The 14,116-nt window shown below is 43.2% G+C and overlaps 1 protein-coding gene across 1 annotated transcript; it reads left to right on the forward strand.

The window, feature by feature from the left end:
- The first annotated feature begins 5,557 nt into the window (after positions 1-5,557).
- On the forward strand, positions 5,558-13,810 carry RAB13 (RAB13, member RAS oncogene family). Its single transcript, XM_074223443.1, has 8 exons — positions 5,558-5,866; positions 6,535-6,595; positions 12,136-12,196; positions 12,494-12,571; positions 12,726-12,815; positions 13,045-13,110; positions 13,205-13,255; positions 13,435-13,810. The coding sequence occupies exons 1-8, from the start codon at positions 5,743-5,745 to the stop codon at positions 13,513-13,515; spliced, it is 612 nt and encodes a 203-aa protein (XP_074079544.1). The 5' UTR covers positions 5,558-5,742; the 3' UTR covers positions 13,516-13,810.
- The last annotated feature ends 306 nt before the right edge of the window (positions 13,811-14,116 follow it).

Below are 14,116 nucleotides of genomic sequence, written 5' to 3' on the forward strand. Positions count from 1 at the left end.
CTTGGTGGATCACTTAATTCCCTACAGCTAGCCCCAGACAATTTCCATCTACCTGAAAACCAGGACCTATCCAGTATGACTGTCTTGGCATGAGCCCTCTAGAACTACTCACCTCCCACTGCCCCCTACTTTAGTTCACTGGAAAAAGTGCTATTCTCAACTACTCTGATGTTTGTCCTTCTACTTGAAGAAGAAGACTATGACATATAAACATGAATTGGATTTGAGTGAGGAAGGGTGCATTTGCCTTACTTTCTCCTCTGGAACCATCTGGGTCCAGTGGCCAGATATGGATTGGAACAGTTGGAGATAACCCTGAATACGAGGCAGTTGAGGTTAAGTGACTTACCCAAGATCACACAGCTAGTAAGTGTCTGAGGTCATATTTGAACTCAGATCCCTCTGACTTCAGGGTCAGCTGCCCCTCCTCTATGGTTCTACTTAAGGCCGCAGATAAAACTCTTTCCCCTTCCTTCTACTCAAAAGAAAGGCAAAAATTGCCTCTCTTTTGTTTTCATATCCCCAGCACATAGTGAATACTAAAATGAAGGAGCAGAGCATACACTCAGCAGAAAAGACAGGGCTATCTATGGACTCAGGAGACGTAGCTCTGGTAATCAAGAGTTAACCTGTGAAGAAGAGAATACATCTTGGGAGTCTGGCTGATCGCTTTCCTTGAAAAGGATATTTGCAAAGCTATGTGTCGACTTTACAAAGAAAGGAAAGGAGTTCAGAGTCTTGTAATTACCAGAGTTGTGAGTTAGGTGCCTTAGCCATAAGAATTGATAATAAGTATAGGGGCGGCTAGGTGGTACAGTGGATAGAGCACTGGCCCTGGAAGCAGGAGTACCTGAGTTCAAATCCAACCTTAGACACTTAATAATTACCCAGCTGTTTGGCCTTGGTCAAGCCACTTAACTCCATTTGCCTTGCAGAAGCCTTAAAAAAAGATAATAAGTATAGACTTTACTACTCATTCTATTCTTTTTGTATCCATTCTTCCCATGGACATTATGTGCTTTATGCAAGATATTTTGAAGGAATGATTTTGTAACTATTCTTTTTACTACATCATCTTAGTAAATGGATTTGCTTTGAGCAAATTGTGTCCTTGACTACCCTGATAGTTTATGAGTTACAATATTAGAAATTCAGTTTTTAGAGCCTTAGATCATAATTAGATTAGCTAAAATCTTGGAACCTTAGGCAGAATCTGACCTCCAGAGACTGAATCCTCAAATATGAGTGCAAGATGCAGGAAGACCCTAGAGGATATATTATACACTACTATACTACCTAGAGTCAGAGCCAAGAAACCATAGTAGCAGAGACCAAAGTTCCTCCAAAATGACCTAGAAAACTCACTTGATGGGAAATTGAAGAAAAAAAAAAATCACAAATTTTTTTTTATAGGCAAAGGGAGACAAATAAAGAGATGTGTGGATACTGGGCATAAGTTCTGACCAGAAGTATGGCAAGGATGCAGAACATTCCAATAGATGGAGAGGTTGGGCACTGGGGCAACAGGGCACCATTACCTCGAGCCAGGATTGGGAAAAGCTGGCAGCTCCAAGTTTTGGGTCACAGATTCAAGATAGACTGAAGGGATCTGTGCCCAGGAGTGATGAGCAGGTCCTACTGAGTAGGAAGCAAGTTTTGAAAAAAAGCAGTTATAAGGGGTGGCTCAGTGGTGCAGTGGATAGAGCACCGGCCCTGGAGTCAGGAGGACCTGAGTTCAAATCCAGCCTCAGAAACTAAATTACCTAGCTGTGTGGCCTTGAGCAAACCACTTTAACCCCATTGCCTTGCAAAAAAAAAAAAAAAACACTAAAAAAAACCAACAAAAACAGTTATAGTATAGCTCAGACCTTGGGAACAGAGGAGGGCCTCAGTTCCAGCTTCTGGAACAAACTGAAGTCTGTAAAGAATAGGCTGATAAAAAAAAAAGATTAAAAAAAAAAAGAATAGGCTGGTAGTGATTGAGTCCAGTTAGCACTCTCTTCTTGCTCAGACCCAAGCCCAGGGCAGAAACTTGCAGAGGTCACAAAAGGAGGGCAGTAATTAATCAGACTTTTTCCTAGATCAGATCACTCTGGAAAAACGAAGTTTATAGGTCTCCAGTTCCAATCCTTTGGAGGCTGGAATAATGTAAAGCAACACTCAAAACTCCCAAACAAAGCAGAAATAGAGACTCACTTCAAGCCTGAAAAATGAGCAAACAACAACTAAAAGAATCCCTCCATCAAAAAAAGTGATTTTGGTAAAAGGGACATTAAAGACACAAACAGTAAAGAAAAAATTATCAAAACATATACAAGCTAGGGGGGCAGCTAGGTAGCGCAGTGGATAGAGTGCTGGCCTTAGAATCAGGAGTACCTGAGTTCAAATCCCGGCTAGCCGTGTGGCCTTGGGCAAGCCACTTAACCCCATTTCCTTGCAAAAAAAAAAGAAAATACTTTTATTGGTGAAGTGAAAAAATAAATTAAGGATAGCTATAGAAGAAAAAATTGGAAAGAGAATTAATAGCTTGGCATAAGAGTAACAAAACTTTGTTCAACAAATTCTTTGAAAATTAGAAGTGACCAAACAGAAGTCAGTGATTCCATGAGACAAAAGAAATGTTAAAAAAAAAAAGTCAAAGTCTAAAAAAAGAAGAGGAAAATATAAGATGTTTCACTGCAAAAACAACTCACCTGGAAAACAGATTGAGAAGGAAAAGTAAGAATCATTGTAATACTTGATCATATATCAAGAAATCCTCAAGGAAAACTGTGCAGATCTTGTAAAAGCAGAGAATAAAGTGGAAACAGAAAGAATACCAATAACCTCCTGAATTAAATCTCAAAATGAAAACTTCCAGGAACATTATAGCCAAAATCCAGAGTTTTCAGATAAAAAAAAATACTGCAAGTAGCCAAGAAGAAAGAATTCAAGGACCAAGGAAGTCAGTATTGCCAGTCACTACTATTGAGGAGTAGAGAGCATGGAATGATGATGTTTTTGTTCTTCATTCTCAAAGAAGACCATGACAGCAGGGAGGTGATGCCATGACAAATACATGGATTGGATTTGAGTGGGGGGTTACCATGCTAAGTTACCAACCCCTTTCTCTTCCAGAACCATTTAGATCCAGTGACCAGATATGAATCAGGATGACTAGAGATGGCCCTGGTTGTGAGGCAGTCAGGGTTAAGTGACTTACCCAGTCACACAACTAGTAAGTGGCAAGTGTCTGAGCCCAGATTCTAACTCCTGTTCTCCTGACTCCAAGGTCAGTGCTCTAATTGCTGCTCCATCTAGCAAAAATCATGGAATATAATATTCAAAAAGCATAGGATATGGGCTTGTGTCTAAGAAAATTTACTCCCAGCAAAACTGAGTCTAATCCTACAATCCTACTTCAACAGCACCTACATCTCCACAAATTAATCTTTAATTAAATAAAGGACTTTCAAACATTCCTGATGGAAAGACAAGAGTTTATAAAAACTTTAAAGTTCAAATATAGGAGTGAAAAGAAACATAAAAATGTAACCATAAACAATCATAAAGGGGCTAAAAAAAAGATAAATTTATTACATTATATTATGGGAAGATGCCACATGTGTACCTTCTGAAATCCATAAGGAGACATAGAATCTAATTAAAGAGAAAGCCTGGGAGTGAATCTATTATGACCTGATCTTAAAAGAAAAATCTAAGAAAGAAAAATGAAGAGGAATAATACATTTGGAAGGTGGGAGGGAAGGAAAGGAAGATAAAAAGAAAATTATCTCACACAAGTGAAGTACACAAACATAAGTCTATAAAAATAAGGAAAAAAGGGGTAGGAGATCATGAGCACCTGAATTTTACTGTCATTTGAATTTATCAAAAGGGCAGCTAGGTGTTGAAGTGGATGGAGCACCAGCCCTGGAGTCCAGAAGAACTGAGTTCAAATCCTACCTCAGAAACTTAATAATTACCTAGCTGTGTGACTTTGGGCAAGTCACTTAACCCTAAATTTAAAAAAAAAATCCAAAAACCTCATCATTTGAACTAATCAGTGTAGGAAATAAGCATGAAGAGGATATAAAAATATATTTCACTCAATAGAAATAGAAGAGAAAGGAGAGAAGGAAGAATTAGAGGGAAGGTAAGTTTAGGGAGAGATTAGTTCTAAATAAAAAACTCTAAAATATACAAAAAAGATTTATAGCTGTTTTTGAGGTGGCAAAAAAATTCTGTGAGAGTGTCAATTAACTGGTCAATAACTGAGGGAAATAAATGTGATAAAAGTGTTGTGCAGAATGACTACACAGGGTTCCAGAGGGGTGAAACATATTAATTGCTACCAAAAAGGGAAAGGACTAAAAATGCAAAATGAGACAAATTGTTTTCTATTTTGATTGACTAGACATATTTGTAATGAGTTTTGTTTTTCTCATGTTCTCAGTTGGAGGGTTGAGGGGAACATATAAGAAGGTAAATTTTGACTGATTAAAACATAAATTATTTTCAAATAAATTAATTTAACTCCATGTAAGGAAGGAATGGACTGCCATTGCATTCAATTTTGAATCTTCCTCATTATTTAAAAGTGGATGTTTACTTAGTGTTTATTGAACTGAACTGTGGAGCAGGGGGTTTAGTGGTCCCCTAACAAAGTTTGAATGGAATGGCAACCCTAAATCCAGGTGCTTAGAGCTCTTTTCTTGGAATTGTGAATCTCAAGTTTGAATTCTGCTTTGGGGACTGGCTTCCATAGGTGGGTCACTCAGTATCTTTGAATCTCAATTTCCTTACCTGAAAAATGGGGATGAAAACGCCACGTATCCGTCATAATTGTTTATAAAGCTCAAAAGAAATCATGTATGTAAATTGCTTCGCAAATCTTAAGTTACTAGATAAATTAGGCAACTACTTATTCCTCTGCTGCAAAAGGGGATGGAAGCAAAGAAAGGCAATGAGAGTAGTGAATAATAAAACCCCCAAAGAGTGCCTTTTTGGCCCCAACTAACGTCCTTTTGTGTAGAAGACGATGCCGTCGCCTTGGAGTGGTGCCCCCCTTCCGTAGTAATAAAGGAGTGACACCGCCCCTTGACTGCGGCCTGTCACCCCATTTTCACGGATGCCGAGCCCGCACGTCGACAAAATGGCTGGTGGGCGCGCGGCGCGCCCCCTCGCGGCCGTGGCAGCCTGCCAAGCGCCTGCTCCGCACGGGCCGGGTGGTCTCTTCGGTTCCGAGAATCGGCCCGGGAGGAGGGCGGTGAGGGTGGGGGTGGTGGGGGTGGGGGTGGGGGTGGTGGGGGTAGTGGGGGTGGTGGGGGTGGTGGTGGTGCTGGTGGCGACGGTGCGAGCGGATCGCCAGGTCGCCGCTGCCGGACACCGGCCTGCAAGCCCCCCCCAGGCCTGGCCGGCCCCGCGGGGAGAGGGGAGCGCCTCCGGCCCGGGCACGCGCTGCCGCCAGAGGGCGCCTGGCCCCACGGCCGTGCGCCCCCAGCCCGCAGGGCCCCGCCCCCAGAGCCCCGCCCCCAGACTCCCATCCCATCCCCAGGGGGCGGGGCGAGCCGCGCGGGGGCGGGGCGGGGGCGGGGCTGGGCAGGGCGCCGCCCCCCGTCCCGGAGCCAGGGCAAAGAGGGAGGAAAACTTCTTCCTGCCCGGCCGCGGGCTGCTTCTCCCGCCCGCCCCCCGCGCCCGGGCCGCGTCCGGGTGCCAGGCCCCCGGCCCTGCCCCTGCCCCTGCCCCGCCGCGGCGCCCGCCATGGCCAAGGCCTACGACCACCTCTTCAAGCTGCTGCTGATCGGGGACTCGGGGGTGGGCAAGACCTGCCTGATCATCCGCTTCGCCGAGGACAACTTCAACAGCACCTACATCTCCACCATCGGTGAGCCGCGCCCCGCCGCACGTGGCCCCGGCCCCCCGTGCCCCCGGCCCGTGCCCCCGGCCCCCGGCCCCCGGCCCGTGCCCCCGGCCCGCCGCCTCGCCCCTCCGCCTCCCATCCCCCACGCTTCCTCCCCCTGTCACTTTTCCTCCCTTCGCTCGGGTTTGATTCGCTCCAGACCCGCCTGCCTCCCAGCCCCCTGCCCCCCGACCCCCAGCCCCCTGCCCCCAACAGCCCCCTTGCCAGCCCTCAGCCTCCGCCCCCATCCCGGGCCTCCCCCGCGGGGGAGGGGGCGTCCCGGGGCTTGGGGCGCTGGGCTTGGATCTTCCGGGGTCCGCTGGGGAGGCTGAAACCGGGGGGAGGGCCGCAGGGGTCTCTGACTCGGCCCGGGGACTCATTCTGCCCCGGAGCCCACAGGGTGGGCACCCCAGTCCCGCCGCGGGCACGAGAATGAGACTGCCCTCCCCGGGACGCACGGACCGGGAGTGAGACAGCTGCGTTGGGGGAAGAGAGAATACCCCATGTGGGCTCCCCTCCCTCAGGAACATGGGGAGACTTAGACCCTGCCCCCCTTCAGGCCTACAGAGAAGGAGAGGACTCCTTATCCCCTTCTCCTTTCTCCATTTTCCAATACACTGCCTCGACTCTAACAACACCTATCCCATCTCTAGGAATTGACTTCAAGATCAGAACTGTGGACATTGAGGGAAAGAAAATAAAACTTCAAGTTTGGTCAGTGGATTCCTAAAACCTCAGCTTTCCCTTCCACATCCCCATCTTAAAACCTCATTCTGCCTCTCTCTTAATCATTCCCTCCACTTGTCTTTCATCTCTCCCATCTATCATCACTCTCTCTTTGCTCTTTCCTTCTATCTCCCACATCTCCATCTCCCTAACAATCAAGGCTTTACTGATCATTCACACTGTGAAAGATAAAGAAGACACACACAGGGGAGGTTGCAGCTTTCAAGGTGTTCACAGTCTAGTTAAGGAGACAAGCCAATATAGGAAACTATTAGTATGCAAGAGAAGACAGTATATGATTAACGGTCATTCATGGAAATACATTAATAAATACTTACTAGTGGTTCCATGTCAGCCTGGAAGGTTTTTAGTAAAATGTTCCAGATATCTGTTAATATTTTTATCAGTACATTAGATAAAAGTTTCAATATCATCCTTATCTATTTTTTTTATTTTTTTATTTTTTAGGTTTTTGCAAGGCAATGGGGTTAAGTGGCTTGCCCAAGGCCACACAGCTAGGTAATTACTAAGTGTCTGAGACTGGATTTGAACCCAGGTACTCCTGACTCCAGGGTCAGTGCTTTATCCACTATGCCACCTAGCTGCCCCCCTTTTTATTTATTTATTTATTTGATTTTTTTAGGTCAATATCATCCTTATCAATGACACAAATCAAAGAGGAATAACTAGGGGCAGCTAGGTAGGACAGTGGATAGAGCAGGGGCCCTGGGGTCAGGTGTCCCTGAGTTAAAATCTACCCTCAGACAATAATTACCTGGCTGTGTGGCCTTGGGCAAACCACTGAACCCCATTTGCCTTGCAAAAAAACTTAAAAAAAGAAGAGGAATAACTAAAAACCTGGATTTGAGTCATATTTCAAAAAAAGATCTTGACAAGTTTAGATCTTTGAATAAAGATGAGATAAAAATTTAAATATATACATATATATATATGATATAATACTACTATGCTATAAGGAATGATGAAAGGGATAGTTTTAGAAAAACTTAAGACTTGTAGTGAAGTAAATAGAACCAAGAGCACAATTTATACATTAAAAACAATACTTTAAAGACAAACAACTTTGAAAGTCTTATTAATTCTGATCAACAACAATGGGACCATGGTTGCTGGGGCCTCATGACAAAACATGATATTTATCTACAGATAGAGAGGTATGGTCTCAGTGTGCAGATTGAAACATATGTTTCAATGTATATACTATACATATATATATATATATATATATATATATATATATATTTGTTTGTGTACATGTAAACATACATTTTAAGTTTTTAGTTTTTGTAAGGCAATGGAGCTAAGTGGCTTGCCCAAGGTCACACAGCTAGTTAATTATTAAGTGTCTGAGGTCAGATTTGAACTCAGGGACTCCCGACTCCAGGGCCGGTGCTCTATCCACTGCACCACCTAGCTGCTCCGACTATTAATAATTCTAACAGGTCTTATTTTGCTTGTTTTCTCCATGAGAGAGCTAGATAGGCAAAAGAATTCAGAAATGAAAATAAAATTTAATTTAATTTAAAAAGGAGGATAAATATAAAACTTTATATTTGCATTCACAAAATTTATTTTACAAGTAAAAGAAAGAAAAAGCATGGTTAACAGGAATTTGTCTGAAGAAGCTCTTGGGAATATTAAGGGATCACAACTTCAACATAAAGTGACAGTCAAAAAAGCTTATGAGATTGACACTGCATTAAGAGTGACATATTTTCCAGAAATAAAGTTCCAATGTTCCCATTATACTTTGTCCTAATAAGATCACACCTGGAGTTTTGTATTCAATTTGAAGTAGCTACTGCAAATGAATAATAAGCTGAACCCATTATTGAACAAGAGAAAGGAAGTAAGATAGATTTACTTTGGAAACTGCATTTTATGAAACCAAACTTCATGTAACAAAGGCCCATCTTTTTAAAGACAATATTTTCCCTACATTATTTTATGAGTATGAGACATGCTAACATTGTAGTCTTTGAAGAACAAAAAATATGTACTACCTGCCATATGACCTCAGACACTGTGTAACCTTAGGCAAGTCATATAATCCCGATTACCTCAAAAAAAGGGGGAGTGGGGCAGCTAGGTGGTGCAGTGGATAGAGCACCGGCCCTGGAGTCGCAGTACCTGGGTTCAAATCCTGTCTCAGACACTTAATAATTACCTAGCTGTGTGGCTTGGGCAAGCCACTTAACCCCATTTGCCTTGCAAAAACCTAAAAAAAAAAGGGGGGGGGTGGAGTGGTAGAAAGATCGTAATGGGTGGATAAGCTTCAACACATTGCAAACAGAATTATGAAGGTGAAGCTGAAAAATTAAATAAAATATGAGGGAAAAAAGATGAGCTAGTCATATGACAAGAATGAGGAATAATCAGTGGAGAAGACTTGTATTCCACTGGTATCCTTAGGACGTTGGGAGACATAAGTAAGGGCTCTCCACATCTTGGGTGACTGGGATGTGGATATAAGAAAAGGTATAGATATAGACTGCAATAATTTCATAGAAAATTTTAATTTATACAAATAGGATGCCATAATGTGGAGACAAAAGGATTTTTAAAAGCACCTTTGTAAATACTTGACCTGACTTGGTAAAAGGGAGATTGGAAGCCAAAGGGAACATCTATTTATAGTAAAAACTTGTTGTAAGGGGTGGCTAGGTGGCATAGTGGATAAAGCACTGGCCCTGGAGTCGGGAGTACCTGGGTTCAAATCCAATCTCTGACATTTAATAATTACCTAGCTGTGTGGCCTTAGGCAAGCCATTTAACACCATTTGCCTTGCAAAAAACCTAAAAAAAAAAAAAAACTTGTTGTAAAATGATGATAAAAAGTTACAAGTATCTCACAAAACAGAGAAGCAATAGAAGATAAACTTTTTTGGTGAGGAGGAGCAGCTAGGTGGTGTAGTGGATAGAGTACCGGCCCTGGAATCAGGAGGGCCTGGGTTCAAATGCAACTCAGACACTTAATAATTGCCTAATTGTGTGACCTTAGGCATGCCACTTAATTCCATTGCTTTAAATAAAATTAAAAAAAAAAAAAGCTTGGTGAAAGAGTCAACTAAACAAAGACATCCAAAGAGCAAATGACAAACAAAACTGCAGATTTTTACTTGAAGGGGCAGCTAGGTGGCTCAGTGAATATTGTACCAGCCCTGGAGTCAGCAGGACCTGAGTTCAAATTTGAGTCAGACACTTAATAATCACTTAGCTGTTTGACCTTTGGCAAGTCTCTTAACCCCATTGTCTTGTAAAAACAACAACACAAAAAAAGATTTTTTTACTTGAACTTTTTTCAACTTCAAGAAGAGTAGAACCACCACACTTAACACTAATATCAGAGATTTGTATGTGCCTACAAAGGGGGGGGGGATGGCACTAAAGATACTAAACATGGGAGAAGCAGCTGAGTACAAGTGTACATAGGGTCTGTGCTAGAGATGACAAAATTGTGGAGGAATTGAGAGATTGATCCTCAAAAGAGGAAAACACTAGAAATGTGGGGGGGGCGGGGAATCATAGACCATATTAATGCCAAAACAAAACAGCCAAGAGAATATCAACCTATATGCTTACTTTCTCATCTATATAAAATTTTAATGAGAATCATCAATACACATATCCAGGGGGGACAGCTAGATGGCGCAGTGGATAGACCACTGGCCCTGGAGTCAGGAGGACCTGAGTTCAAATGTGGTCTCAGACACCTAATAATTGCCTAGCTCTGTGACCTTGGACCAGGCACTTAATCCCATTGCCTTAAATAAAAAAGAAAATACATGTATCCAGGGCATTTTCAATGAGGATGTTAGTATAATGGAAATGGACAAGGTTTCACAAGCCAAAATGGTCCATGATAGAGAACAACTGACTAGAATAATCATAATAGCTAGAGAGATTCAAGACTAACTACTGCTACTACTGTGGGGCCATGGTATGAAGTTGGGAGGCAGGGCATGATGTGGGCAAGAAATGAGCAAGGGGGAGATATGGAACTGGAAAATCTCAGGCCAAAATAGGTGGCAATCAGGAAAAAGGGCAAGTTGTGGCTTAGAGTAGAGGTCATGGGGCAGCTAGGTGGCACAGTGGATGGGATGGCTAGGTGGAGCAGTAGATAAAGCACCGGCCCTGGAGTCAAGAGTACCTGAGTTCAAATCTGGTCTCAGACACTTAATAATTACCTAGCTGTGTGGCCTTGGGCAAGCCACTTAACCCCATTGCCTTGCAAAACAAAACAAAACCCTAGAGTAGAGGTCATAATCATAATAGCTAGCATTTATATCATGCAACTATGCTGAGAGCTTTACACTTGAGGAAACCAAGGCAAACAAAGGTTTAGGTCATATAATAACTTTCTAAGGGGCAGATTTGAACTGAGGTCTTCCTGAATCCAGGTCCAGTGTCTCTTCTCTATCACCTAGATCTAGAAGAACATAATTTCCTAGGCTTGTTGTTGTATTATTATTATTTGGAAGAGCAAATTGCCACTTTAAATACTGTTTGTCATACATATATGTGTCTCCTACACATACATCAACATTATTCAAAATTCTTTGAAAGAATGGAGATAATCTTTCAACCCCCATTTTCTTCATCTGTAAAATGAGAATAACAGTGTTTTATAAATGCTTATTAATGTTCTTGTTATTGTTATTAATATATATAATCATAGTAAGATAGTACAAATAGGCAATAAGTTGGACTTGGAATTGAACAGGAGGATAAAGGACTGATTGATTGATTGACTGTCTTCTGAAAACTGAGAAAATTCTTTAATTATCTGAAACTTCTTCTTGAAAGAAAGGCCCATCTTTCTAATACCAAATTTCTCCCAGTGTTGTTATATGGCTGGGAGTCTTGGAACACACCAGTCTGCATGGAATTAAGAATGACTGTCACTCAGTAGATAATTAAGAGACACATGGTATGTGTTAGCAGGCTTCAGTACAGAACAACCAAAGAACTACAAAGAAAAAGTAAAAGATGTCTTCACAGAGATCTTGTAGGGGGGAAAAAAGAGGAAAAAAAGGAGAACATGGTATCTTGGTAGGAACAAAGGATGACCCCTGTACATCACTTCTCCTTAGTGAGAGCTTACTTAAAGAAGTCAGGCAGAAAGGTCTACACAAGAATATTGGGTGGAATTCTATGGCAAAATTATTGAAGGACATTAATTTATTGAGTTTTGCATCATGGAAAGAAACATGGCCCATTTGTATATTTGAGTGGGAGAAAATAGGGAGCCACTGAAGACTTTGACTTGAGGAAAAGATGTGATGAAAGGAGAATGTTATGAAGAATAATCAGGCAGAAGGGTAGGTAAAGAGATCTCTTTCCTTTTTCCACTACCTCTCATGATTTCCTTCAGTGTTCTCTTTTGCCTCTCTTAGCTTATCCCTTCACTCAAATTCCAAGCCTCTTGAGGGAAAAGCTTCCATTTGGTGGAAGGAGAATGTAGCTTGAAACATATACTGACCTTCTCTTTTTGGCCCCTCACCCAGGGACACAGCAGGACAAGAGAGATTCAAGACTATCACTACTGCCTACTACCGTGGGGCCATGGTATGAAGTTGGGAGGCAGGGCATGATGTGGACAAGAAATGGAGGGGGGGAGATATGAAATTGGAAAATCTCAGGTCAAAATAGGTGGCAATCAGGAAAAAGGGCAAGTTGTGGCTTAGAGTAGAGGTGAAAGGGAGATTCTATGTGGACTGGGATGTAGATTAGAACTTTGAAGGTTATTATATAGGTTTGTGGGAGTGGTCCCATGGAGGTACACTACCTATAAGAAAAGTACTGAATGTAATGTTCCTCTCACCCATAGTTGATTTCTCTCTGTTTCCCTATTCTCCCTCCCAGGGCATTATCCTTGTCTATGATATCACAGATGAGAAATCCTTTGAGAACATTCAGAACTGGATGAAAAGCATCAAGGAGGTTTGTGTTTGACTTAAGAGAACTCTTAAAGATATTGAGAAGAAGCCTGGGAATGCCTGACAGAAGGGCATGGGATGGAGAACTAGTGAATGGAGAGGTTGGGCCAGTGGAATGATCCTCAAGGTCTTAGTTCTCACCATTATCCTTCTTCCAGAATGCCTCAGCAGGGGTGGAACGCCTTCTGTTGGGAAATAAGTGTGACATGGAGGTCAAGAGGAAGGTGCAGAGAGAACAGGCAGAAAAGGTAAGAAGCCTGGGGATAATGGCAGGCTTGTGGGGGAGAAAAGGGGAGAATATTTGAAAATTTCAGGGGGGTGATGACTGGGGCTTTGGCTAAATGTGGGTTGGTGGGAGAGAAGAGCTGAATGGGAATGAAAGAATTAGGGAGAGGACCAAGAAACCCAGAGTCCAAAATGAGGAATAGGGAAAGAATGGAGATAACCTATCCTTTTTCTTTCTTGTCTACCCCAAAGCTGGCCCGAGAACATGGAATCCGATTCTTTGAGACAAGTGCTAAATCAAGCCTGAATGTGGATGAGGTGAGGACTGGGGAAGGGAGGGAAGTGGAGGGTCACCGGAACTTCCCACCTCAAGTTGCCCCTAACTACCACTTTCCTTCTTTACTTCCTCTAGGCCTTCAGTTCTCTGGCTCGGGACATATTGCTCAAATCAAATCGGAGATCAGTGAGTTGGTATTTGGGGAGTGGGTGCCATTATAGAGCTCCTGCCCTGTGAAGGTGGCACCCCAGATGCCCCTCCCAAGTCTGCCACTGGCCCAGCCTTTCTCAGGTCACAACCACCATGCAATCTGCCTTCCTTGGCCCTGACTGCCATCCTCTTACTTAGACTGTTCTTTCCTATAGGGCAACAGCAACAAGGCCTCCCCAACTACTGATCTGAAGAATTGTGAGAAGAAGAGTGGCACCAAGTGTTCCTTGGGTTAAGAGATGCTGATGACCCCAGTCCAGGACCCAAGTCTTCCCTGCCCCTGGTCCAGAGGCTGGGCCTGCTGGATTTCAGGGAGAGGGAGGGAGAGGGAGGGGGGGGAAGGAAGAGGAGTTGTCTAGGGGGAGGAGGAGGAGGAGGAGAGGAGAGAGAGAGAAAGAGAGAGAGAGAGAGAGAGAGAGAGAGAGAGAGAGAGAGGAGAGAGAGAGAGAGAGAGAGAGAGAGGGAGAGAGAGAGAGAGAGAGAGAAAGAGAGAAAAATAAATTAGAAAGGTAACTGAGAAAAAGAGAAAGTGGAAAAGTGAGATAGTGAGGGGAGGGAGCAAAGGTGGTAAGAGAAGGGAATGAGGAAAGTGAAATGAGGAGAGATGCCTCTGGAGTAGGGGTATCCTTCCTGACCTCTTTGCCTTTTTCTCCTAATCTCCAGCAAGAACACTAAGTGTATATACCTAGATTGCCTTCTGTTGTTACTGGGTCATCCCCTGGGGTATGGGTGGGGGTTGGGAGCTTAGCTGGCTTAGCTCTGTCCTCTCCCTCCACACCCCTTCCCCAAAAATGGGGGAGTGAGGATGCTGTCTTTTCACTCTAAGCCTGAAAGGTC

The sequence above is a fragment of the Macrotis lagotis genome, chromosome 2 (genome assembly GCF_037893015.1).
Source record: "Macrotis lagotis isolate mMagLag1 chromosome 2, bilby.v1.9.chrom.fasta, whole genome shotgun sequence".
Lineage (NCBI taxonomy): Eukaryota > Metazoa > Chordata > Mammalia > Peramelemorphia > Peramelidae > Macrotis > Macrotis lagotis.

Coding starts and splice junctions, on each gene's coding strand:
- RAB13 (XM_074223443.1), top strand. CDS start 5,743: ATGGCCAAGGCCTACGACCACCTCTTCAAGCTGCTGCTGATCGGGGAC. Junction 12,572..12,725: donor GGATGAAAAGCATCAAGGAG/GTTTGTGTTTGA, acceptor TCCTTCTTCCAG/AATGCCTCAGCAGGGGTGGA. Junction 13,256..13,434: donor TCAAATCAAATCGGAGATCA/GTGAGTTGGTAT, acceptor TCTTTCCTATAG/GGCAACAGCAACAAGGCCTC.